General features: G+C 45.7%; 1 protein-coding gene and 1 long non-coding RNA gene across 6 annotated transcripts in view; one reads left to right on the plus strand and one right to left on the minus strand.

Moving 5' to 3' along the window:
- Positions 1 to 1,766: 1,766 nt before the first annotated feature.
- On the plus strand, positions 1,767 to 17,521 carry LOC102161921 (uncharacterized). The gene is made up of 2 exons (XR_014818080.1): positions 1,767 to 2,144; positions 16,751 to 17,521. It is a non-coding gene; the product is annotated as an uncharacterized LOC102161921 (long non-coding RNA).
- Positions 7,946 to 24,928, minus strand: part of NRP1 (neuropilin 1) — a 147,926-nt gene continuing 130,943 nt past the window's right edge. For 2 of the 5 annotated variants that reach the window (XM_021064976.2, XM_003130798.5), the window contains exons 13-17: positions 21,213 to 21,350; positions 16,069 to 16,340; positions 15,240 to 15,336; positions 13,117 to 13,167; positions 7,946 to 11,057 (exon numbers count right to left, since the gene is read on the minus strand). In XM_021064976.2, the coding sequence (XP_020920635.1) occupies positions 10,768 to 11,057; positions 13,117 to 13,167; positions 15,240 to 15,336; positions 16,069 to 16,340; positions 21,213 to 21,350 (848 nt within the window). In that variant the 3' untranslated portion in view covers positions 7,946 to 10,767. Of the gene's footprint in view, positions 11,058 to 13,116; positions 13,168 to 15,239; positions 15,337 to 16,068; positions 16,344 to 17,561; positions 19,049 to 19,084; positions 21,351 to 24,928 lie in introns of those variants that run through there. The other 3 variants (XM_005668178.4, XM_005668176.4, XR_014818078.1) reach the window with 2 other exon arrangements.

The raw sequence follows: 24,928 nt of genomic DNA on the forward strand, positions 1-24,928 counted from the left end.
TTGTGCACAAAAGGTGCAAAAGGAGTTTCAGTCCTAAAAGCTTCTCCTGCACCTGCACATCCTTTGGGCAAAGATGTCACCGTGTCCCCAGTGAATCAGGTGTGTGCGAAGTAAGCAGTGGTGACCAGGTGGAGGCTGCAAAGGCCTGAACCTGGGGAAACGGCTTTTGTTCATTGGCAGCCATTTCTCGCAGCCTAGATGCTGAGAAACTTTGCTATCTGATTTGCTTTGGTGGCAATGGACAGCCACTCGTGCCTGAAGGCTCCAAGCCTGTGGGTCACTTTGACACAGGGAAGCAGCCTTGGTGTCCAAATCGGGTGATAAGGCCTTTGAAAATGACATTCCACAGTTATCTCAACTCGGCAGTTCCCAAGGAGACAGGACCCTGAGTCCATTTCTTAGCAGTGCTGGTAATCAGACAGGGATGTTCCCAGTACAACCTAAAGAAAACAAGTTTCTGGGGGGACCTTTCCGAGGTCACAGAGGGTGCCGTCTGGAACGATGGGCAACCTCTCTCTTTGGAACGATTACTGCTTTTCTTTCCTAATGACATTGTTCCCAATGACTCCCTCAGCTGCACTTCATCCTTCCTCCCCGAGTAATGATGGCTGCTCTCCTGGTTTCTAAACTGCCTGCAGCATGGCAGCCACCGATGCAGAGCGGTTCTGTCTTCCCCAGTTCCTCTTAAAAATCATCCAACATCAGCTCCAGCTCGCTCTTGATAAGCTGCCCCCAGCTCCTGTGGAGTTCCATCACACGTGGCTTTATAAACCTAAATTTGTGGCTTTATAAACCTAAATTTGTTTGGTGGCAAGTGTGTCCCTGATAGTCTTTATCTGATGGGCTTTGTCAAAGAGCAAGATTTGACAAAAATGAGATTCTTTCCTTCCCCAGGATGCGCTGGTAAATGTTTTACAGGACCTTGGAAAGGAAAAGGAAAAAGAGCTGATGTGCAGTGTTTGCCCATTTGTGTGGAGTAAATATTCCACTTTGGTCAATTTCAAGCAACTGCTATGACTTCACTGCCCACAGAGTTGGGGAGAGATGTACATGATCAGTTTTTTTTTTTTTTTTGCGGGGGTCGGGGGCGACGTTCTGTTTCGGAGCTTCCAGCACATCTCTGCCCCCTTCTCACCCATCTTCCTGAAGCAACATTTTTGTACTCATTGAATTTTCCAGAATTTGCTTCTGCATGGGAATAGCTTAGGACTCCCCCCATCATCCCCCCTTTCATTGTGTGAGGAATCTGGCACCTGGCTTATTTATAAGCAAGTTCTGAGGCAAGTCGTGACTATAATAGAAACTCATTGACAGAGAACTTGTATAGGAAAGTGGGCAAATTGCAAAGAACACTGGGTTTTAGAGACCAGTAAATACACATTCTTGTGTCACAGTCAGTTGCTTTGCTGAAGGTGGCTTCCTGACCCAGGCAGAGGGTAAATGATTTTGTCCTAGAGGAGAGAAACACCGCCTCTTACAGCAACATCAGCTTATCTTACTTTGGCCTGGGCTTAATCTGCCAAAGCTACGTAAGACCTGCCTTTTTTTTTTTTTTTTTTTTTTTTAATCCTACAAAGAAAATGATCATTGTGGAATACCCACGAAGTAATTATAGATAATGGCCCACGATCTGGCAGCTTACAAGTTCAGCCACTTGGCTGAGAAATGAATTCCCTATCTGCCACTACAAGACCTCATTATGTGCTATACTGGTGAATTGATAATGAAAAGACTTAAAAAGTGTCTGATAGCAAAAGAAGCTCCTTTTTTAGCCTGACTGGCCTTTAGAGCAGGGCTCTAGGGAACAGATGACTGAACTCAATGCAAATTTCAAACTAGATTACCAGTAGCTTCTTATCATTCTCTTGGAATGCTGGGAACGTGGGAACTGTGAATAGCCCACCACGATGGAAATACCGTGGTTAAAGGAAAAAAAAGAGAGCCTTTCAATTTGACGAAGAGAAAGAAAATGATGTAGGGGAGGCTGAGAAGATTGATATTATTTTTCTAAGAAGGCATAAGTCCCTTTGACAAGACTACAAAGAAACCAGATCTCACTTTAAGTCAGTACTTGGCTCAACAGATTCATGAAGTATCTTTGTTGTGCTGAGGATGCCGAAATGAAGCTCACTGTCTGCTGCGGGGTAAGGTATCACTTTCTTCTTTGCTTTCAGACCTGATCTTAGCCCTTTTCCTGAAAGCTGCCTTTCCCAGGCTGCAGGTCACATTTAAGGCAGTGGGGGCACCAGCAGGAGAGTGGAGGTCGGTGCTAGGGAGATGCCAAGACAGCCATCCTCATCTCCCTCTGCCTTGGGTGGTGATGCAGCAGAGCCAACCCCCACGGACCGGATCTGGCCAGGCAGCCTAGCCTTCAGATAACAGCTCCTTTTCCTCTTGTTCCTCCAGCCCCAGCAGGTAGCTAGCAGCTGTCTAGTGTAATTAAAATCTCCCTTGTCTCCTCCTCTCCTCTTGGGCTCATCCACTCTCTCAGCACCTTGGCAGCCAGTTTATTGCATTGAATTCTTCCTATTGAACTTTCTGGAATGAGCTTGACTTTATTGTCCATAGGCTGACCAATACAGAAAGTAGACAAATAGTTTTAAAGTTAGTCTGATGTTGCTGGAAACACTCTGTGCCAAATGCAATGGGGACCTAGATGGGGACAAGGGTGGCTTATATTAAGTGAGAAATTTGAGTTGCACCTCTAAAAATAAGTTGGAAGTTCCAAGGCAATCGACAGAGGAGGAGGAGGAAGCAGGAAGAGAGAAAGAGTATTCCAGTTGTTTGTAAACAGCATGGCAGGGTGACAGTAGGTGGAATTTAGAGGAATGTCAAATAATCGAAAACCATTAAAGAATGGATCAGGCACCAAGTAAGTAGGCTGCTTGGAGGTTGGCTATTCAGATTCTAGTTTCTGTGACTGCAGGTGTCACCACTGCCACAGAAGCCTTAAAGTTCCCTGGACTCGGAGGAGGGGAGCAATCTCCTGGGAAGTTGCTGGAAAAGTTAGTACCGTGTACTGACCCTATTCACTCCACTGATGCAAAGGACCATTTGCCTCGTCGGCACCCACGAGGGGAACTTTAAACTGTGTGCCTATTGTGATACCTGTGTTTCCCAAAGTCTCTGAACTGCAAGATGCTTTTACTGAAAATCAGATGGTGACATTCTGGAAGAGTCACTTCTTGCCTGCCCCTATCCTACCGGGGGTGGGAAGTGGAGAAGCAGACAGAGATGTGAACTGAGGTTGGGCACCTGCCATCAGCCTCTACATGGATTAAATCATGAGCTATTGCAGCAGAGCTCAGGGTGGAGACCAGGGGTGAGGCACTCTGTGCTCTAGGAAAACTGGAAGAACAGGTCTTCAGATAGATATTTTTAGGAGAAGAGTTGATGAGCCCAATTCTTGCATCTCCTTACATCTAGAAAAACACCCAAATCCTTCATGATGACCCATGGCTGAGACTAATAGTAACTTTCAGGAGACCAGCAGCAAATTTGGTAAAATACATTCCTGGCTGCAGGTACCTCCCCCTTCACCTTTATCACTTATATCTGGATATTCTCCCTTTCCTCTTTGGGGTGGTATTTCAGAGCTGTCTGAAATACTGCCCCCTGGCTGTAGTCAAGTGGATGAAACAAAAGATGTCGCAGTCATCTGTGAAGACAGTCACTCCCAAGGGTGGGCCGGTGAGCCCTGAAGGAACTTGGGAAAGGACTAAAGAAGACTGGCCCTCAGCTGAGGTGCATATCCAAGGAGTGATTCCAGTAAGCCTAGACCTTAACATCTTCCCAGGGAAACTGGTTTTCTGTAAATCAGGATTTCTATATATCTTTTGTTCCTACTACCTTCTCTTCGTTGCAAAAACTCATATATCCTAGTACCCCCCCTCCACCTCCTTGGACAGTTTCTCAGGGCTACCCGAGATGCTGTCTCCTGGGCTTAAATCCTAATTTCACCCCAAACAACATGAAAAAATGCTCAACATCCCTGATTATTAGAGAAATGCAAATCAAAACTACCACGAGATACCACCTCACACCAGTCAGAATGGCCATCATTAGTAAGTCCACACATAACAAGTGCTAGAGGGGGTGTGGAGAAAAGGGAACCCTCCTGCACTGATGGTGGGAATGTAAGCTGGTACAGCCACTATGGAGAACCGTATGGAGGCACCTTAGAAATCTATACATAGAACTACCATATGACCCAGCAATCCCACTCTTGGGCATATATCCGGACAAAACTCTCCTTAAAAAAAGACACATGCACTCGCATGTTCATTGTAGCTCTGTTCACAATAGCCAAGACATGGAAACGACCCAAATGTCCATCGACAGAGGATTGGATTAGGAAGATATGGTCTATATACACAAAGGAATACTACTTAGCCATAAAAAGGAATGAAATAATGCCATTTGCAGCAACATGGATGGAACTAGAGACTCTCATACTGAGTGAAGTAAGTCAGAAAGACAAATACTGTTTATCACTTCTATCTGGAATCTAATATATACCACAAACGAACCTTTCCACAGAAAAGAAAGTCATGGACTTGGAGAATAGACTTGTGGTTGCCAAGGGGGAGGGAGTGGGGTGGATTGGGAGCTTGGGGTTAATAGATAGAAATTATTGCCTTTGGAATGGATTAGCAATGAGATCCTGCTGTGTAGCACTGGGAACTATGTCCAGTCACTTATGATGGAGCCTGATAATGTGAGAAAGTAGAATGTGTACATATGTAACTGGGTCACCATGCTGAACAGTAGATCAAAAATTTTACTGGGGAAATAACTATAAAAAAAAATTGACTCTCCTCTTTCAGATTATGCTTTTTTTTTTTTTTTTTTCTTTTTTAAGTAGACAAAGAGACTTTCCAAGTCACCGCCTGGAAACTGCCCAGAGCACATCTGTTAAACCTTTTCTGTTTGATGGCAACACAAACACATCCAAAATTTAAACATCACTCCCTCCCCAACACACACAAGCCCAGGGTAACTGTGGCCTTTCTGCTGAGGGCAGTGGCAACTTCCAGTCTGGGAAAGAAAATGTTGAAGACGGCCACTGCCATCATTCTGACTACAGCAGAAGGACCCGCTTGCCTTCAAGGATGCTATTAGCATTTCTGTGCCACAATGCATCTTTCTTTCCCAGCAGAACACACGTTCAAAGATGCTTCCCATTTGTCTATAGCTTAATCCTTCCACACAACTTGGGGAGGCAGCCGAGACAGTGCCCCAAAATTTCCAGCCGACCCCCATCAAGGCCAGGGCTGGTGTCTGGGTCTCTATTTCTGCCATTTCACAGTCCTTGTGGGGATGGGCTGGCTGCTGTCATATCAAGTTTACATGCTGGAAGAGCTTCAGGGCCAATGTTCCAGAAAAAGCACAGAAACTACCAGGTGGGCCCTGGCTCTCTCTTAGGCTGCATTGAGAAGACAACATTCAAAGGGAGAGGTTCGACCTAAAACAACACCTCCAGGGCTTTCCCTCCTCACCACCAACCACTTGACCCCAAGAGAAATGCCCTTCTGACCCCTACTGGCTACAGTGGCACCTACACCGAGCCTAGAAAATCATTTCAGAGCTGATGTCAGAATAGTCCCCCCGAACACTCGCCGGCTGCGATTGGACAAGAAGGTTAAACACAGGAAAGGTTGACTCAGTCCTGATTAAACAGGCTGGGAAGACAGAAACAAATAATCACCCTGTATGTAGCAGTAATGGAGCAACAAAGTAAATATTAAGGGAGAGGCTGGCTATCAATATTTAACTAGCAGATTAATGTACAGAGGATGCACTTTGGAGAATAGGAGGGTGACCAGGGAGGCAGAAATGGCTCAATTAGGATACATTGTCACAGTCAGGGACGAGGAAGGGGCTGTCTGCATTGTTTAACCTGAGGTTATGAACGCACAGCAGAGGTAATCAAGGGTGATTAAGCAGGGGGATGATGATGGGAGATAATTCCAGGCTCATTAGCATAAAGACTTTGTGGAGAGAAGAAAATAGAGAACTTGATTTAAATTCTGGTCCAGAGCTTTTCCTTAAGGTTCCTGTACACCTATATCCCCCATTCTCTTAGGTGTTTTCTGTCCTTTATTTGCTCAACTAGGATAAAGGATTTTTTTTCCTTTTTTTTTTTTACACAGCCGCACCTGGGGCATATGGATAGTCCCAGGCTAGGGATCGAACTGGAGCTGTAGCTGCAGGCCTATGCCACAGCCACAGCAACGCCAGATCTGAACGGCATCTGCAACCTATGCCACAGCCTGCAGCTATGCCAGATCCTTAACCCACTGAGTGAGGCCTGGGGTTGAACCTGCATCCTCACAGACACTATGTTGGGTTCCTGAGCCACAACAGGCCCTCCAGGGCAAAGGATCTTAATGACCCCTTCACATCCTAAGGAATCGATTCCAACCATAACTTGGCCTAATATTCCCAGCTTGTCTTCATGCCACCAAATCGAACTCCTAGTCTGTTACCCTCCCAACCACAGCTCAGAATGGGGCATTGTCAAAGCATTGCTCACAAAATCCTTTCTACTGGTAAAGTGTGGGGCATTCCAAATTAAAGATTAAAGTGGGCGTGAGCCCATCAAAGCAGCCGCGAGTCTTAAAAAGGGACGTGGTTGTGTACCGCGTTTCCTGCAAATATCAGTCCACAGAACCTGCGGGAACATTACGGAATGTTACAAAATCCATCTGATTTGCAAAAAGATCAAGTGCAACCCTGCCTAAGTCATGATGGATATACCTTAGCAAGGAAGACAGCTGATGGAACAATAAATTATTTTCATCTTCTAAGTTAAACGTTTCAATTCTTCTGCTATATTTAATTCTTGACCTTGGGAAGTATTGTAGGGTGATTTAGCTCATTAACCTCAGGAAGAAAAGCCTAGCTTAGAACTTAACCAGAGATGAGAAATGTATGAAAAGCATTTTGTTTAAGATTTCTTGAACAATGAAACAAAACATTCATCTATGGCCTTTAGTGTTCTTCAGAAAGTATGTCTGGAGTAATTCTGATAGATTCCTCCCAAGTCATCATTTTTTCTGGAAACATCCACGAACAGAAATAGAATTTAAGTTCAGGAAAGTGATTTCCCAGATCTGGCTCTAGCTCTGGCTCTTTTCTCTAAGCAGAGAGACCTATAACTCCCCCAAGGAGGGAAAATGTCCTCTTCTTGGTTAAATCTTGGAAGATGCTAGAGAAAAGTAGGAATACTAATTTCCCGAGGAAGGGCTGTGCAGAGCAGCTCACCCTTCCGGAGTCCCTGTGCTTCAGAGTTAAGTTTTCCTACAATCAGAGGAAGAAAAGGAAAGAACTGTTGGTCTGCAGATGGTGGGGCTAAAGAGAGGACAATTGTGTTGTAAAGGGCCTGCTCTCCTTCACCCTAAAAACCATGCTTTGGCTCCACAATTGTCCTGTCTTTGTTTATTACTGTTATTCCTATTGCTACTACTATTATTTTGCTCCCAGAGGGAATCAAAATTTTCCTAAGAATGACCAAGAAACCAGTTGCAATGCCATGCTTAGTTTTGCCCTGTAATGAAAACTACCATAGGTGCCTATGAAAAACACTGTCGGATTTATTACCTACTCTCTATGAGAACAAAACTTACCAACAGCTATTTGGGAAATCCATGAAAAAAAAAAAAAAACTTTACTAAATGGAATATAGAAACATGTGACACAAGATTTGAAGTTGAAAAATTTCCATTTATAAGGCCAAATACTTTATGCCTTATCTTGACAAGTGTCCAGTTTGGGGTGACAGTCTACGTTCAGGTTTCTGCTTTGTCTTCTGAATCTTCTCTCATTAGGTTATTATTTTTAAAAGAGAACTTAAAAAAATCTTTAAAGTTATTTGATACTAGAATAATACCAACTTGTTTAACAAATAACAAAGCTAGTATAATAAGAGCCATCAGGTTTGGGATATTTTATGAAAATGTTTAATTCAACTGTTTCTTTGGAATGTAGTAGTCATAGTTTGGAATTTAAGTTACAGTTCAGTTCTATGCTTTTTTTTTTTTTATGCAACTCAGTGTCTGAGAATACAAATGTCATTTAAAGTTAAGGCTTCGCTGTTCATTTTGAAACAATTTACAAGTGTCATATTGTCATAGAAAATAAAAATTTCTGTAAAAAAAATTTGCACAAAATTTTATGATGGTACAAAACATGAAGCAATAATATATCAGTAAAATGAAAACATTTTACTACAGAAAGTTTTATAGATCTCAATAAAGGAAAAAAATATGTTATTTCACACCTTTTAAAATTACGAAACAATCTAAAACAATATAAACTGAACATTTTGTAACACTGCCTTTACAAATTAATAACTTTATAAACATATAATTTTTAAATATATTTATCAGTGCAAGATACTTTAAAATTTAAAGTTGCAGTATCATTTTTCCTTGGCTGAGGACAACTTTAAGTCTGTTGCCTTAAAAAAAAAAAAAAAAAAAAAAAAATCAAGTCTTCCTTAGTGCTTTCGTCCTGGTAGGATTATAAGGGCTGAAGAGATGCCTCTGGGGATAAGAATCTATTCCTCTTTCCTAGGGATCAATACTTTCCTGGAAACAAAAGGCATTCTCAATTCAATTAAACCAGGATGAATGGACTTTCCCCTCCATGATGCAAATGTGACTCCCACAAACATATGTGAGAGACCCACAGCAGTGCCAGAACAGAGGAAGTTCTCACGTACAACATGGCATGACAGAAACACACCGAAAGCCACCAAAGGTTCTTTGGGCTAATTCACGTGTGGCCTGATAAAGGTATTTACTTCTCTGTGCTGTTAGAGGCTAAGGTCTTGCCAGCCCCAAGGGGGGCTTTTCCTTGGTGAGCCACTGGACGTTTCTAGAGCATTCTTTCAACTCTGTTTTTTCAAGGTTTTTGCTAAATGGATTAAAAAAAAAAAAAAAAATTGTTTCGGAGCTCCCATCATGGCACAGCGGAAACGAAGCTGACTAGGAACCATGAGGTTGCAGGTTCGATCCCTGGCCTCGCTCAGTGGGTTAAGGATCCGGCGTTGCCATGAGCTGTGGTGTAGGTTGCAGATGTGGCTCAGATCTGGCGTTGCTGTGATTTGACCCCTAGCCTGGGAACTTCCATATGTCGTGGGTGCGGCTCTAAAAACAAAACAAAACAAAAACCAAAAAAACCCCATTTGTTTTGACTTTACTCGTTCTCTTCCCCTCTCTTATCTTAAAATACTTCATCCCCAGGAACCAGGATTTATAGGACTTTCTTAAATTAACTGTCCTTTCTTGCACTTCCCTTGTCTGACTCAATATCAAAACAAGAAGGTCCTCATGGGTCATTTTTGTGTCTGTGGATGTAAAAATCTCATGCTTTGGAATTTTGGGGAGAACTGTATTCCTTTGGGTTCCCACTTGGAAGCCAATTAGTATTATGTCTTCCCTCCACTTACCACGGTTTCTATTCAATGCCAACATTTCCATCAAAGATGATTTTGGTTGGAATGGACAGATAAATGGCTGAAGGAAAAAAGATACTGTCACTTTAACCAGTTAACAAGGAAACCAAAGTTAGACTTTGGAGGGCAAAGTTAGGAATTTCCCTTATTTCTGTATTTTCCAACATAAAGTCTAGTAAAATTGTTTGCCATTACCAGCACGTTAAAGCTGCAAGTTTCTTTTCTGGACAATGGCAAATGCTTAAATCCTAAGAGAGAAAAAAGACGGAGAGCTAGGAGAGAGAGAGTTTACATTTGAAAATACATTCCATGTGAAAGAACAGTAAGAGAGGATATTGCAGCTTTATACAAAAGGGTCAAGAGACATGAAATTGAACTACAGAAAAAAGCGGAACAAGTAAGCCACGTTGCCATATCTTCGGAGCCCTTGCCTTCCCGGAGGCTGACATCTCACACTAAAATATACTTTCTTCTTAGTCAGTGGGCCACCAGGGTTGATTAGAGAAGGGGGGCTTTCACCGGCAAGAAAGCGGGGCGGGTTAATGTAACACAATAAGAACCAGTACAAACAAAAAGGCACTTGAGAGGACGTAGACTAGCCAGTGCCAAGGATTTTTCGTTGCGGTTGTCGGCTGCACACCCAGTTGCCAGCAGTGTTCGGTGATGGCACAGTTTTCTGTATGGAGTTCACAGCACGAGGTTTAGTACAACACTGGAAAACATCGAGGAAATCGGACGGTATTGCTTCGTAAACAGAGCTGTCACACTAGACTGGTACTGAGGCTACGGTACTTGAAAGAAAACATCCTAGTCCTTTCTTGCCTATGCACGACGCGGGCAATTATACACGAGGCTGGCTTCAGGAGTCCACGGAAATGCAGTTAGTCGAAGATATTCTGGGCACTGGGCTGCAGGTAGCATGTCCGTTGAAGGGGCCCCACGGAATACACTTGGCGCCAGCATCTTAGATTTTGCACAGTTTCCGAAAAGAATCCAGAAGAAGAAGCAGAGAGAGAAGAAGGGGAAGGGGAGTCAGATGGAATTAGGTCGATCATCCTTGGTCTCCACACCAGCGTCTGATTATTCAAATGAAACCAACAGAAAGAAGCTGACTGTACATGACTCCGATTGTTAACACGGCTAAGTCGTTCATGTCTGTCGGCCAAACTCATCGAAGCTCCTGAGAAAACCTGGCTTGGCGTCATCAACGCGCTTCCCAGCCTGAACAGTGAAAGACCAGCCGTTTCCCAGCCGCTCAAGCTCTGTCCTCCGCTCCGCTCTCCCACTCGCCTGCCACCTCCGCTGCCTCAGGCTTCCGAGTAAGTACTCTGTGGATTCAGTTTGTCTTTTTTCAACTTCACACCATCCACCAGCTCGAAGTTATAGTTCTCCAGGGCAGATAAGTTTCTTTCGGACATCCCGTTGTGCCAACAGGCACAGTACAGCACCACCCCGCAGACAGCCCCCAGGAGGACCCCCAGGGCGCTCATGGCGATGATGGTGATGAGGATGGGGTCCAGGGTCTTCAGCACGCTGCCCGGCTTCCTGGAGATGTTCTCATCGCCCTCTCCCCTGCCCTCATATCCCGGGGTGCTCCCTGGGGGAGAAATGAAATTGGCTGTGTGAGCCCAGTGAACACACCCGACCACAGCAGACAGAGAAACGGAGGAGGAGGAAGGAGAAAGGAGCGAAGCACCTGCCCGGTTTGGGCTCCTCCCTCAAGATCCTGGGGTTTTTTTTCTGCAGTGGGGTGTGGCTCCCCCAACACCAAGAAACACCAATGCTGACTCACTGTTGGGAATTCAGGTGTTGGGGGGAAGTGAGTCTGATAGAAAGCTTAACAGTGGAAACCACTGATTCTGGGTACACAGTGAGGGGTGGGTTCTAATTCTGATTCAGATTTCATGCAGCCCGGCTCCTATGAGATTGTAATCTGTGCTGATGGACCCCGGCCAGATACGCGGTCTGTGAGCCTTGCAAAATGCTTCGTCACACTTTTGCTTAGCAGCGGACTTACCCGTGTCTGCTGCATTTGCCTGATCCCCCCGCCAGGCACCAAGAGCCCACCCAAGCTGTCCCACTGTCATTTGACCACACGTCAAATCTTCAAGTCAAACACGTTTCCCCTGAAGCCGGCGGCGCCCAAGAAGGAGAGAGCTTTCAGAACAAGGGATCGCTTGCTGCTGACATTTAAAATAGCTTACGGCTCCAAGCTAGAAGCCGTGTTGGTGCTGTGCCAAATGGAACACATTTAATAATCAGCATCTTTGCGGCCCTGGTGGTTTCACCAGAGACAGTCACACAGCTCTGCACTCAGGAACTGGGGAAATGTTTTCTTTAGAGCGGGACATGAGAAATGATTAACATGGGAGCTTTGAGCCTAATTACCTGGTACTAGAAATGATACTAAAATGTTAATATGCAACAGGCCTGGTGTTTACTTAATGGTGTTCTGATCAACAAGGATTCCAATCAAAGAAAACTAAAAATATGAGATACAGGTCCCCAAGCAGGGGAAAACGAGCCACAGGGACATATTAATGTGCTCTCTCTTGATGCAACACTGTATTGAAGCCACCTCTAATAAAGTTTACATCTGTGCGGACCACGTAACTCAACTAAGCTAAACAAGCCTCGTGGTAATAGTTCTGATGGCATGGCATGGTGCCATATTTATTGGTCCCTATCAGTGAGGACCACATCTCTCATGGCAACGGGTGCTGATGCTACTGGACAGGATACAGAGCTGTGGCAGCACTGAGCGTGACGCTGGGGCAAGTGGCCACCGCCCATCACTGCTGGCAGGAGGCAAGGAGACCTCCGGGAATAAAATTACGTCTGGCAGGCCTACCTCCATCCCTCCCAAGGTCTTGGATCACAAAGCAGGGTTCAAGGAAAACATACACTTTCCAGTTAAACCGTCTAAAGTCTGAGGCTACCACCTAATTAGCTGGGAGACTTAAGGTCAAGCCACTGCTCTGAGTTTCAGCCTCCTCATCTGGAAAATGGGGATAAGTAACCTCAGAGAGCAGCTGTGAGGATCAGATAAGATAATGTAGGTAAGGCGACTGGAACATAGTAGCTCCTCAGTAAACCCTTACTGTTATCACCATTGTCATCGTCACCAACGCTGTGATCATTATCGAAAAACTAGGGTTTCCGGAGAGGAGGATGGAAACAGATGGATCGAACAAGACAGATGATCACAGAAACTGGGCTCCTGTCCTTTTGAGATAAGAGCCGGCTATCGACCAGACACAAGAATTTGGCTTCAAATTATTGCCTAAAGATTATTGTAGGTGTTTGCGTAAGACACGCTCTTCACTCATTTCCTGTCTCGAGTTATAGAACGAGAAGGTGTCACATCATTGTCCTCTAAGTCGCTCTTCCAGCTGCGGCAGGGAGGGACCAGGGTGGCATGTGTCCCCAGGGCTCAAGTGCTTACCGAGGCCTTGGATGGTGGCTCCTGAGTCTGCACAGCAGGTCAGGAGAGGGTACTCTGGTCACGTCCAAGCACAGGGCCAGGGACGTGGATGTTTATTCCATGCCAACTGCTTTGCTAAACCAGTGCACCAGAGGACCCGAAAGTTTCTTCCGAAACATGATGAAAGCCGCAGTAACATGTCTTAAAAAACTGGTCAGCAAGACAAACTTACCTGTTTCATCCATTTTACTTTCTGGGTTCTTTTTATCCAGGTCTCCCGGTTCTGACAAATCAAACACAATTGGAAGAGATATTGAACTGCCAACCAAATACAATACACATAAACTCCATAAATCCTTACACACACACACACACACACACACACACACACACGTGAGCGCGACTCTGCTGGGCTTCCTTTGGAGTGTTTAATACAAGCCGAGCCCACCAAGTACCTGGAGAGCAGTGGCGAGGAGGCAGTGTTAAATGACTTTGGAACTGGTGTCAGATCTAAATCCAGGAAGCCCTGCTGGGGCAGAGCGTTTTGTCTGAGGAGGAGAGCAGGGTGGAGAGAAACGGTTCTGGCATTTGGAGTGTGGGGAAAGCCGGTAGAGACAGAAGACAGAAGTGGGGTTGTATGTATGGCTACCATCCTGTGCTTCTGTGGTTAAGTGCTTCCTAAGTGTTGGTTTTCTACAGAGTATGAGAGCTCATTAAGGCCAGAGACTGTGTCTTGTGTTTTGCATTTAAAAGTCTCTGGAGGAACTGGGCTCCTGTTCACGGCTATGTCCTCAGCATTTAGAAGAGTGTCCAGAACACACCCGGTGCTCAATAAATACTGTTTATTAATGCATGAATAATTAATAGCTAATAATCTCCAAGCCTCCATGGATAAATATTCAAGGAAACATATTTGATGAATACTTGTCCAGTTATCTTAGACACGTTTTTACTGTGACAGCAACACAAAGTTTGACAGGTGCTTTAGCTGTGACTTTCCGAGTACCCTGCCCAGCAGTAAACCACAGCTAAACCACAGTAGACCCGTCACAGGAAAAGAAAAGGGCTCATGGACTTGTCTTAGGCTCTGTGTGTTCACTGCAGCGCTGGATGCTGCTTTGCACATAGTAGGTGGTCAGTGAAGACCTGCTGGACTGAATTGAATTGATTTCTTTGTTTCAGTTGACGGAGTCTGCTCTCACATTCCAAAAACATCATCATCACCCCTCAAATCTTGGAATAGGAAAGCCATGGTAGCGTGTGTCTTGCGTAACTCTATGAATTATATATTTTAACAACAGTATAGATGTTGATGTGGGTAATGTGTAAAGTAGCTGCAATTCAGATATTAAGCCTTACCATTTTCTGTGAACGTCTGCTAAATAGTGTGATATGAAATACATCTCCTTATCTAATATGAAGAAGCAGACTTGTATTCACTGCTCTCCCCTCCATTTCTTCAATTGACCCTATCAAATTATTGCCACTTTAGCAATTACATATATCCAATATATTATATAATAAAAGCTGAAATGACCAAAAAACCCATTATAGTCAACAGGCCTCCTTTGTCTTAAATTTGCCCAATAGGCTTATTCCATTTTGTTATAATTAACATCCTATTATATAATGATATATAACAAAAGTTTAAGTGTGGCAAATGGAGCTTAAGACTAATTACTGTGCTATTACATTGCCATTAGTGATGCTATTTATAATTATATATCAAGAACTGGGAGTATGAATTGGTTTTCTGTGTCAGACTTTTATCCATATACTAACCAGACTGATAAAATCCATAAACTCTGAAATACTGGGCAAAGCCTCTAAATTTCCTTTATTCAATACTTTTGAGTCATTTCAACAGTTTTTAGATTCAGAAACATCTACTTATTTGTAATAAAGCGAAGGCCGGATGGTGTCTGTGATTCATTCACAACGTAATCTTCATTAAATTCTCTGTGATCAACGGTTTCAAAGGCCTGCTGTTTGTTTACACACTCCGATATTTAGAATTATCCTGATGTCTGAGTTTTTCGCTTTTCATCATGATGTTTTGGCACCGATGCACACAGCCTGGAAACAGTGAGCTTCTGCTTTGATTCCACATTACTTTTGTGGAAGTTTTGTGGGTACCAAGCAGACACTGTAAGTGAATTTGGTTAGGAAATGGGGCAGATAAAAGTGGACAGACCTGGCTTGATGCCCCGTTGCAGCAGCACACGCACTCCAGAGTCTGTGCTTAGAGCCCGCACTGAAATTCTAGGTCTAAATGAGCACAACAAAGACGCTTCTGCGGACGGGCCTGTGCCCCTGGGTAAGCGCGCCCGGTTTCCGCAGCCAGCCCATACTCACTGGCGCAGTCCTCCTGAGGAATGTGGTTACTGATGCTGATGTCGTCCACGGCAATCCCGCCAAGGCTGCCTTTTCCGATCTCCCCCTCAAAAATCACCTGACAAAATGAGATTATTTTCAAGTCTTTAAATGTGTGCTCCCAAATAACAGTGTTTACAAATGCTTGTTCAGCTCAAGCCACGGCGTGTGAATTAAATTCACTGAGTTCTTGCGTGAGCACATGACTTGCTCTCCCCCCCACCAATCACCGCGAGGGGCTGCCATAAACCTTTTCTCCTCACACTCCTTTTGCCTTTTTCCAGGGCCACACCTGCAGCGTATGGAGGTTCCCAGGCTAGGGGTCTGATCGGAGCTGTAGCCGCTGGCCTACGCCACAGCCACAGGAACGTGGGATCAGAGCCGCATCTGTGACCTACACCACAGTCATGGCAACACCGGATCCTTAACCCACTGAGTGAGGCCAGGGATCAAACCTGCAACCTCAAGGTTCCTAGTCGGATTCCTTAACCACTGAGCCACGACGGGAATGCCACACTCCGTTTGTATAATACAGAATTTCAGAGTGGCAAAAGCGGCAAGTCAGAGGGCTGTTCACTGGGACAGCCCAGGAATAATGGCACAGGCGCACCCTCCCTTCTTCCTCAGCAAACTGGTTCTATGCTTGTAACCTAGGAGACCGCGCAACTCGCTACCGAGACGAGCATCACTGCAGCCATATCCCAGGCTCGGGAAACACTTGAAGTCATTTTTGGGATGTTTCCACGTGACTTCCAATGTCACCCTGGTGTCCCTGGAGTTGCCGCCCTCCCCGACCTAGGGCAGGGCGCACCTGGTAAAGTTTCAGAGACTTGTGGAGCAGGACCCGCCCCTCTTTCCAGTGGTCCCCTTGGTGTCCGATGGCCATCCAGACCAGCTGGTCATACTCCTCGGGCTTCTGGTAGCGCAGCTTGACCCGCAGCGTGCCCACGTGGGAACCAGACATGTGGTACCAGAAGGTCATGCAGTGGGCGGAGTTCTGGGAGTAAACCACAGGGCTCACCAGGCGGGCCACTTTGCCCTTCTGGTTCTCATCGGCTTGGGAGTAGATGAAGTTGCCATCTCCTGCTGCGACAAAAAGCTGTGTTAGGGAGTGTGGCCAAGTGGACGACCCTCTGACTCCCTTCTATCAGGTTCTGCCATGCAAATCTTCCCTCCCGGGCTGAGCACCAGAACCCAATCATGACGCGTTAGGGAAAGGGTGAAACTGCTGGGGATCTCCTTGGTTCTGCTCTGCTTTCAGGTTCTGTGAGAGGCTATCTGTGCTGGAGGCTGTAAAGCAGCGTATCGGTACCTCTTATCTGGAATGCACTGTGGAAAGCAGCTCTTCTGCCTCTTTCCTGTGTGCCCACTTCTGTCCCCCTCTAAGCTCGAAAGACCCTAATCATAGAAATGAGATCTATAGGCAATTCACCCTGACTCACGCTCTCCTGAATGTCCACCATACCTTGCTAACCTGTTAATTCTTTTCCTAGAGAAAAAGAACAAAGAATGGGAGTTCCCGGGCGGCTCAGGGGTTGAGCATATGGCATTGAGGCTGCTGTGGCTTTGGTTACAGCTGTGGTGAAGGTTCGACCCCTGGAACAGGAATTTCCACATGCTGCAGGTGCCGCCAAAAAAGAAAAAAAAAAAGAAGAAGAAGAAGAAGAAGAACAGAGAATCAAGTGGTTAACGACTGACTAGCTCTTGACCCCTAGCATCCCCCTTATCAATCCTGCAGGCAGATCACGGAGGCAAGATGACATCTGAGAGAGAGTCATCCAGCCTGCGTGCAATGGAGGACGATGCAGAATCCAACCTCCCATCATGCAATGAGTCTTTCTCCTTTTTTCCCTTTAAAACCTGTCATGGCTGAGCAGCATCTTCAGAGTTGGTCTCAGGACATGAGTCTACCTTCTCCCCAGACTGCCGGCTTTTCTGACTAAAGCATCTTTCCTTTCTACTGACACTTGCCTCTCGATTATTGGCTTTTGAGCAGCAAGCAGCTCAATCTGAGTTCAGCAACACTGTCACACGGACACAGACTATGACTCGAGTTGGTTTCTGTACCACTGCAAGCGGATCAAATGAAGGTCTATTTTCCTGCAACCTAAGACTACTTCAGCAGCACACAGATAAACATGGACAATAAATGGAAACATTTACACTAGTCTTAGTTATTTACCCTTGGAGGAGCAGGATTTCTGCTTGATGATGCTTTGGTCACTGTAACTGCTAGGTAATAATGAAATTGCAATTTGTCCAAATAATCTGGTAATCTTTTTTTTCTTCTAAATTCTGATTATCTTTGCCTAGTTCATCTTAACTGTTTATAAATTCCTTAAATATACCTGAGAGCTTGAAATTCAACTGTGAGGCCCCATCCTGTCTGATGTGGGCTTCTGGTTCCAGGAGAGGCAAGGATGCATTTTTGAGGCTTATTAGAACGTGCTATTTTGGCACCAGAGATGCATGCCAAGCTTGGAGGACTCACTCCTGGCTCTGCTGTTAATGACCCCCGGTGGGAGCACTGCCTCCTGCCACCACCTGGTCTAAACACACAACTCGGGTTTCCCTGTTTGCTCTGCAAACGGGAATGCTACTCTAACACTGCCCCTGATGAAAGTGTGAATCTGATGCTGGGGCCTCGTGCGCAGAGGAGGTTCTCTGCGCTGCCCGAGAAGCTAGGTGTTTGGAGGTGTTTGGAAGGTATTCTTTCACTCTACGCACGTGGGCGAGTCCTGGGTCAGCAGTGGCCAGGTGGAGGGGCTGTGTCCTTGGCTACGTTCCTCCCTCACCTGGCTGTTGGTCTGATATGGCTTCTAAGCACTCTCTCTCTTTTTTTTTTTTCCCTGGCTTTTAGGGCTGCGCCTGCGGCATACGGAAGTTCCCAGGCTAGGGGTCCAGTCGGAGCTATGGCTGCTGGCCTATGCCACAGTCACAGCCACCCCCAGATCCTTAAACCACTGAGTGAAGCCAGGGATGGAACCTGCGTCCTCATGGATACCAGGCAGATTCATTTCCGCTGAGCCACGACGGGAACTCCCTCCCTCCACGGGAACTTAATAAAACCAGCGGGCGGGATGATGAAAGGAGGGTGGAAATCAAAACCAGGGCCGGGCAGTCTGTGCTGATGCTCTCTGCCTCTGAGAAGTGTCCCCTGTGACCGTGCACTCAGTCACCCCGTGGTTCGTTTCCTCCCCCTGACTTAGCAAGGGGTGGTCACCTGTCTGTGTGGCAGTACCACTCCACTCAGCCTTGCCTCTGCCCGCCTCCCCTCCCCCGCCTCCCCCACGCCCAGAGCAATGGAGAAGAGGGAGGCTGAGGATGGTCCCTGAGCCAGGCCTGCTTCTCTGCCTCCTCCTGCACTATCTTCACCCCCCGCCGCTCCTGCTGCCGTGGGGCACCCTCACCTGCACTGTAACCCATCCCTACCCGCAAATGGACCATGGGCGCCTCCAGGGTTGGCCTCCCTCCTTTGCACCTGCATCCCCAGTGCCCCTCGCAGCATCTGCCATGGAAGCTGGCGGCTCCAAAGCATTTGTGCAATGGACCAGGGGAAGATGAGGGCTTCGGGAATCCTCAGTAAGGAGGGCACGGCTTCACTGTCAGAGGTCAAGTGCAGAAAACCAAGTGGGATTCCTTTGACAAATTCAAAATCGGGCCACAGGCTATTTTACCTAGATGGCATGAATTTTCACAAATCTCCACTGATTTTGCAAAGTGCTACCCACAATATGGGTGGGGCTCTGTGCCCGTGTGCTGTGTGCGTGTGCTGCATGCCTGTGTGCTGTCTGTGGGGCTGTGTGTGTGTGTGTGTGCCTGTGTACTATGTGTGGGGCTGTGTGTGTGTGCTGTGGGGGCTGTGTGCATGAGTGCCTGTGCGCTGTGTGTGTGTGCTTGTGTGCTCTGTGTGTGTGTGCCTGTGTGCTGTGTTGGGACTGCGTGTGTGTGTGTGCTGTGTGTGGGGCCGTGTGCCTGTGTGTTATGTATGGGGCCGTGTGCATGTGTACTGTGTGTGTGCATGTGTGCTGTTGGGGGGCTCTTTTCATCCAGACTTTTCCATGTTAACAAGTTCCTGCCTTTCAGACTTCGTCCTCACCCACCTCTCTTGAGCTTGTGCGTCCAGGGCTGCGGGGGCTCTTTCTAGTGGGTGGGGGGCACCTGGCAGCTGGCACCACTGCCGAGTAAACCGGGGTGTCTGGGAGACAAAGGAGACAAATCCCCCTGAAGGAATCACACTCCTCAGCCGTTAGTCTAAGACAAGCCCGCCTTTCCCGACACGCCAACACCTAAAGCGCTGATATTGTTCCTTTCGGGGGTTTTCTCGCACTTCTGGGTCGGGAACTTTCTCTCCGTTTTCTCAATTAGCACTGTACTTCGGCAAGCCTTTTAGCTTTTGTCTCTGGCTAACGTAGCTTTTAACCTTCTTTGAATGTCAGATCCGACTGAGCCACTTTGCTTCACTTTGCATCAATTTTTCCACCATTACTGCCTTCATTGCAGCTAATTGCATTTGGTTAATTTGATGCCATTTATATGTACAGTGCCATTTACAGTCAAAGTATTTTAAGTTTTCTGAAACTGCCTGTCTTAAGCCTCAATGGAAAGTGTCTCAGAATTGAAGGAGTCCAATTTTATCCAATTTCCTTGTCATTCTCATTAGGAAAGGAGGGAGCTGTGGTGGAAGGAGGCCTATTCAACCTCCTTAATGGCCAGGAAAACACGAGCAGCAAAGTGGGCAAGGCGTCAAGCACCCTCTGCCTGCCCACCAGCCCCCTGGCCTGCTCATCCCCAACGGCAGCATGGCGCACCATGCCTTACTGACATTTCTCAGCCTCAGCACCGGCCCCTCTGGGGTCCCATGTGGGAAGCCACGACCGGAGTGAGCAGCCCTGTTGGTGTCACTGATGAGGGCAGAAGTCTGCAGGCTGGGTATTTTTGTGAGTGTGTGTGTGTGCACATGTGTGTTCTCTATAGACCACTCCAGGCTCCTTATACCACACCCCCAGATGGGTGTTAAAATGACCGGGAAGAAATAGGACGGCAGTGGATAAAAGAGGTCCCCTGGAGTGGCTGACCACTCCCCTCTGTCCCCCAACCCTAATTCATCTCAGAAGAAAGTTAAGACAGGAGGGGGACTGGGCTGTGAGCTGGGGTGTGGTGAGACTTCTACCTGTTCGGAGGGAATGGGCTAGTTTTAGAATCTTCCTCAAAGGGACAAGAGCTCCACCCCACTCCAATCCACTGCCACTTAAGGGTCAAAAAGGTCAGCCTTAGGCTCACTTATTGTTTCTTTCGCCATAAAATAAATGATACCGTATATGTCCCAACTTGCTTCCAAACAATCCTGCGTCAGGATGCTAGAGATAAAATAAGAGTCCTATGATTTAATCATTGTGGAAGCTAGGCTATGTACGTGGAGGGTCCTTTCACTGTTTTTCTACCTTTGAGTACATCTGAAAACGTTTAGAAAAGGTAGAAAACAGGTACTAATTCATACACACTGATGTGCCCAGTCTGCTGTTTTCCAGAGATGTCAATCAGTTGCCAAATTTAATCAGCACTCTCTATTCGGTGACCTACGTGAATCTCCACTAGAGAAGGGCATCTTGTTAATTACAGAAAAATAAAAACGTAAGCAAATATGCTATAGCATTTTCTTTTTTTTAGAGCCGCGCTTGCAGCATATGGAGGTTCCCAGGCTAGGGGGGGAGTCAGACCTGTGGCTGCCGGCCTACACCACAGCTACAGCAACGCCAGATCCTCAGGCCGCTGAGCGAGGCCAGGGATCAAACCCACGTCCTCACAGAGACATCATTGGGGCTTTCACCTGCTAAACTGCAACAGGAACTCCTGTAGTAGTTTCTAAACCCCTGAAACTGCAGACCCCGGCAACTGCCCAAAGTAACACTTTCTCTAATTCAAAGAAATGAGCCACAGTGAACCCTCCCTTACCTGTGTGATCCTGAATTGGCCCCGTCTTGCTGGTCAACACGCTCCATTTGAGCTGCACGTGACTGTCGTGCTCCCAGTGACAGAAGGTCTTGTGAGAACCCCAGCCAAACTCACAGTTAAAACCATACGTTGGAAACTCTGCAGGTAGAAAGGAAAAATGGAGACAAGCAGAGGAAGACAGATTTAATGATTTAGGTCAGAAAGGCCCTTAATTTGTTTATGGAAAGCATGATTTATGTAACTTAATATCTGTTTAAATTCTGGGAAATCCAAAAATCCAACGTTACCAGGAAACTCAAAAGATGCATGGAGATGTCAAAAGGTTTGCAAAATCACATTTAGTAATTTTTTTTTTTTTTTAAACCCAGCTCCCAAAAGATTATGGACTGCCTGTCAACTTGGGTTTTACATAAAACTTCCAGGAAGGTTCCCTTGCAAAGCTTGCCTGTGACATCTGCAGCATTTGCCCCGTTTCCACAATATTTAATATGAAAGATGGTCTGTTCTTGAGGATGAGTCATATAAACTGATATCCACCAACGAAAAGAATCTTAATTAGAGACTGACCCGTGAACCTCAAAAATCTAGAAACGTGACTTGGCTGAATATCTCACCCTGGAGGTTATCTGTATTCTCGCCACACCAGCATAGGCTCCAGGATTTTACTGTCAGATCACTGAAGCATTTCATGAGATTATTTTTTACTTCTGTGCTTTATATCAGGTCAATTAATTTCAAGTGTAAGTCTCTGCTTTTCAAGTGAATTTTCAGATTTGCATAGAAATTGTTCACTCCACTTAAAACCTCAATGCAAGGTCCAGTAAAGCCAGAGCATATTTGAATAGGTACCCATTTGTATTTTTTTTTTTTAACCTTCTAAATGCTTCCTTTGGAATCTAAGAAGAAATTATGAATGGCTTCTCAGGAATGATTTGCCTTTTGTGTTCTACCTACAAGGTGCTATTTGATTGTGAGATTTTTATGCAACCTCTATAGCCTTATTTTTTACTGAACTCCCTTTTTGGGAAAGTAGCTTAATTTTTTAAGGATGGGGAAAATGAAGTCTTTGATGCTGGGAATTTTGGGGGGTAAACTTGAGCTAACAATGAAAATAATCCTAAAGATAAAATTCTCCGGCTCCTGTCGGTCCCACTCTTCCATCCATAAAATAAACACATGACAGTGGCTGTTTTCTCTAATGAGGGAGGGTCATCGCTTTTCACTGAGTTCAGGCGTCCACGAGATGGCAGCATTGAAACGGGGACAAAGGTGCCCAGGGCAGCTTGCCAACTGATCTAAAGAATAAGTCTCCAAACAATCTCCCTGTACAGTAAGGGAAGTATGATATTATAAGCTGTATTAGCATCAGGTTGAGAAGCCTAACTCGTTTTGATCTTTTCTTTAACTTCGTCTAAGTGTTTAACACAAAGATCTTGCTTTCTTCTCGGAGCCTGGGTTCCACTGCCCCTCCCCAACCCCGACAATGGCGGGGGAGGGGGGTTTCAATGGAAAGATGTATTGAACAGATAAGGATGATTTACTTTGCCTTCTCGGTTTCCGAGGAACTCTTTTCAAATGCTAATGTGAAACTTGGAAGGAAGGCGCACGATATGCATGATCAAAATCTAGCAGGATGGATTCTCCCTCCCAATGACAGTGTGACCCACCAAAGGGTTCACAAGGCCAGCTGGGGAAGGGAAACCCAGCAAAGCCACCTGATGTGCATAATGTGAGCATTTTCAGTTAGTGCAAAGGGCTGTATTTCACAGCAATAGTGTCACTGGAGAGATATACTCCATGTCTAGTCCATCATAACCGTAAAATAGGACTTTTGAAAGCGTGAGAAACCCTCTCCAAAATCTGCTCCCCTTCTGTGCAGCAAGACTGAATCCAGGAGATGAAGTGTGGTCAGCTGGACACTGAAGAATGGTTGAACTCTGGATGTCAACACCCATGGTCCCGGAATGTGGTGTTGTGTAATCTCATATTAGAGAATGTTAATATTGGAAAATGCGACTACGTGTGTGGTTTGGGGTTTGCTCCTTAAATGTCATTTATAGGACATGTACAAAGAGGAGGGCAGTGGGCCATTACGGCATACACATTTCTGGTTATATTGGCCTTGTCAATACATTGAATTTATTATATAATTTATAGAAAACCACACCATCCATGAGTTGGCTATTACTCTTCTGGTGATATCATAAAGTATGTGAACTTGGGTATTTTTGTAATGGCCAGGACAGAGGACAGCTTTGCCTGAAGGAGGAATTCAGGCATTTCTCCTGCTCCAGTGAATGGAAATCAGGCTTTACCTTCTACTGCTTCTTTCCAATCTATAAATTTAACATGATGATCTGCTCTAACTTTTTGTATTTCACCACTCGTTTATTTCCTTGTTCCAATCATATAATTTATGGCAATCTTGTTAAATTAAAATAATTTTTTTAAAAAATCAGTGTCTTTTGTGGAGACAGGGGTGGAGTCAGAGTAGCTCACAGCTGAAGATTCAAGCCTGGCTAAAAAGACTACTGAAAACTGAAAATACACACAAACATTTCTAGAAGGGGGGGGGGGAGATAGGCAGAGAAGAAAAGAGAAAAGAGCAATGAAATGAATATACAGGACTACGTGTGTGTGACCTTTCAATCTTCAAAAGAGTACCCAGGCCCTGTGGCTGCACAGTTCTCATTAAATTCATTGGGAATAATCTGGCTAAATCCCCTCTTGACTCTTAAAAATAGCAGGAAACAATATTCTGAACTTAAAACAAATTGATAGCTGCTGTGAGCCAGAACTGGCTGTGCCTGGTGGATCTAGCTTGCCTGCAATTAGATCATTAGCACTGTATATGCACAAGGATTTGATTTTCAAATCTGGTCTTTAGAACTTCTACGGAGTATGTGTGCTCGCTTACTCATAGGCTGGTCTTTCAGGGGGAATACGTGGAGGTGCCCAGGTCCATGTCACCAGAGGTCACACACGGACTCTGAACTATTCCATGGAATGTTTGAGGATCCTTGGAAGGCAAGAGGCTTCACCCACCAGGCAGAGCTTGATTTAAAATGCAGGGCTTCTCATCAGTTCCTGGCAGAGCATCAACAGACTTTTATGCATCTAAGTACAACCCAGACTGTATATGAATATTATATGCCCCCTATAATGTTATATATATACTACATGCCCCGTATATATAATATATTGAGAAGAATCCTCAATGTGAAATCTTCAGATTCTGATTGAGTCTCTAGTGGCTTCAGCAAGTCAGATGATGAGGACAATTTAGGGTCTGATTTGCTGCTGCTTGTCAAGGTGCCTGCAGGATAGGGGGGATCCAGGTATCAGCAGGTGGGTACTGTTCTCCACGGGGTGAACACCTCAGTCAGACCTGGCCTCTGACTCCACACACACTCAAGTCCTAAGCATTGGCTTAGCCAGGAGGTGACAGTGAACAGAACTCCTCAAAGAAGTCAGACAGTTCACTACTCACAAATGAAGACCTTGGGAACCAGATTCATGACTCGGGCAATGGAAAATAGGAAACCAAGCTGAGCTGGAAAGGGCTCTGGGGTGACTGTGAGCCAGACCACCCCTACTGGTAAGCCCTGTGGTTCTGCATCAGAGAATAACAAACCTGACTCCGTTTTGGATCTATCCCTTTAGCTCCAGCCCTTGTTGGTATGCTGCCTGTGCTTGGGCATGCTGGCTCTGCACCT

Source organism: Sus scrofa, chromosome 10 (assembly GCF_054392235.1).
Source record: "Sus scrofa isolate SSC_HxYL_T2T_F1_AM1 chromosome 10, Sscrofa_HxYL_maternal_Yorkshire_Landrace_v2.0, whole genome shotgun sequence".
NCBI classification, from domain to species: Eukaryota; Metazoa; Chordata; class Mammalia; order Artiodactyla; family Suidae; genus Sus; species Sus scrofa.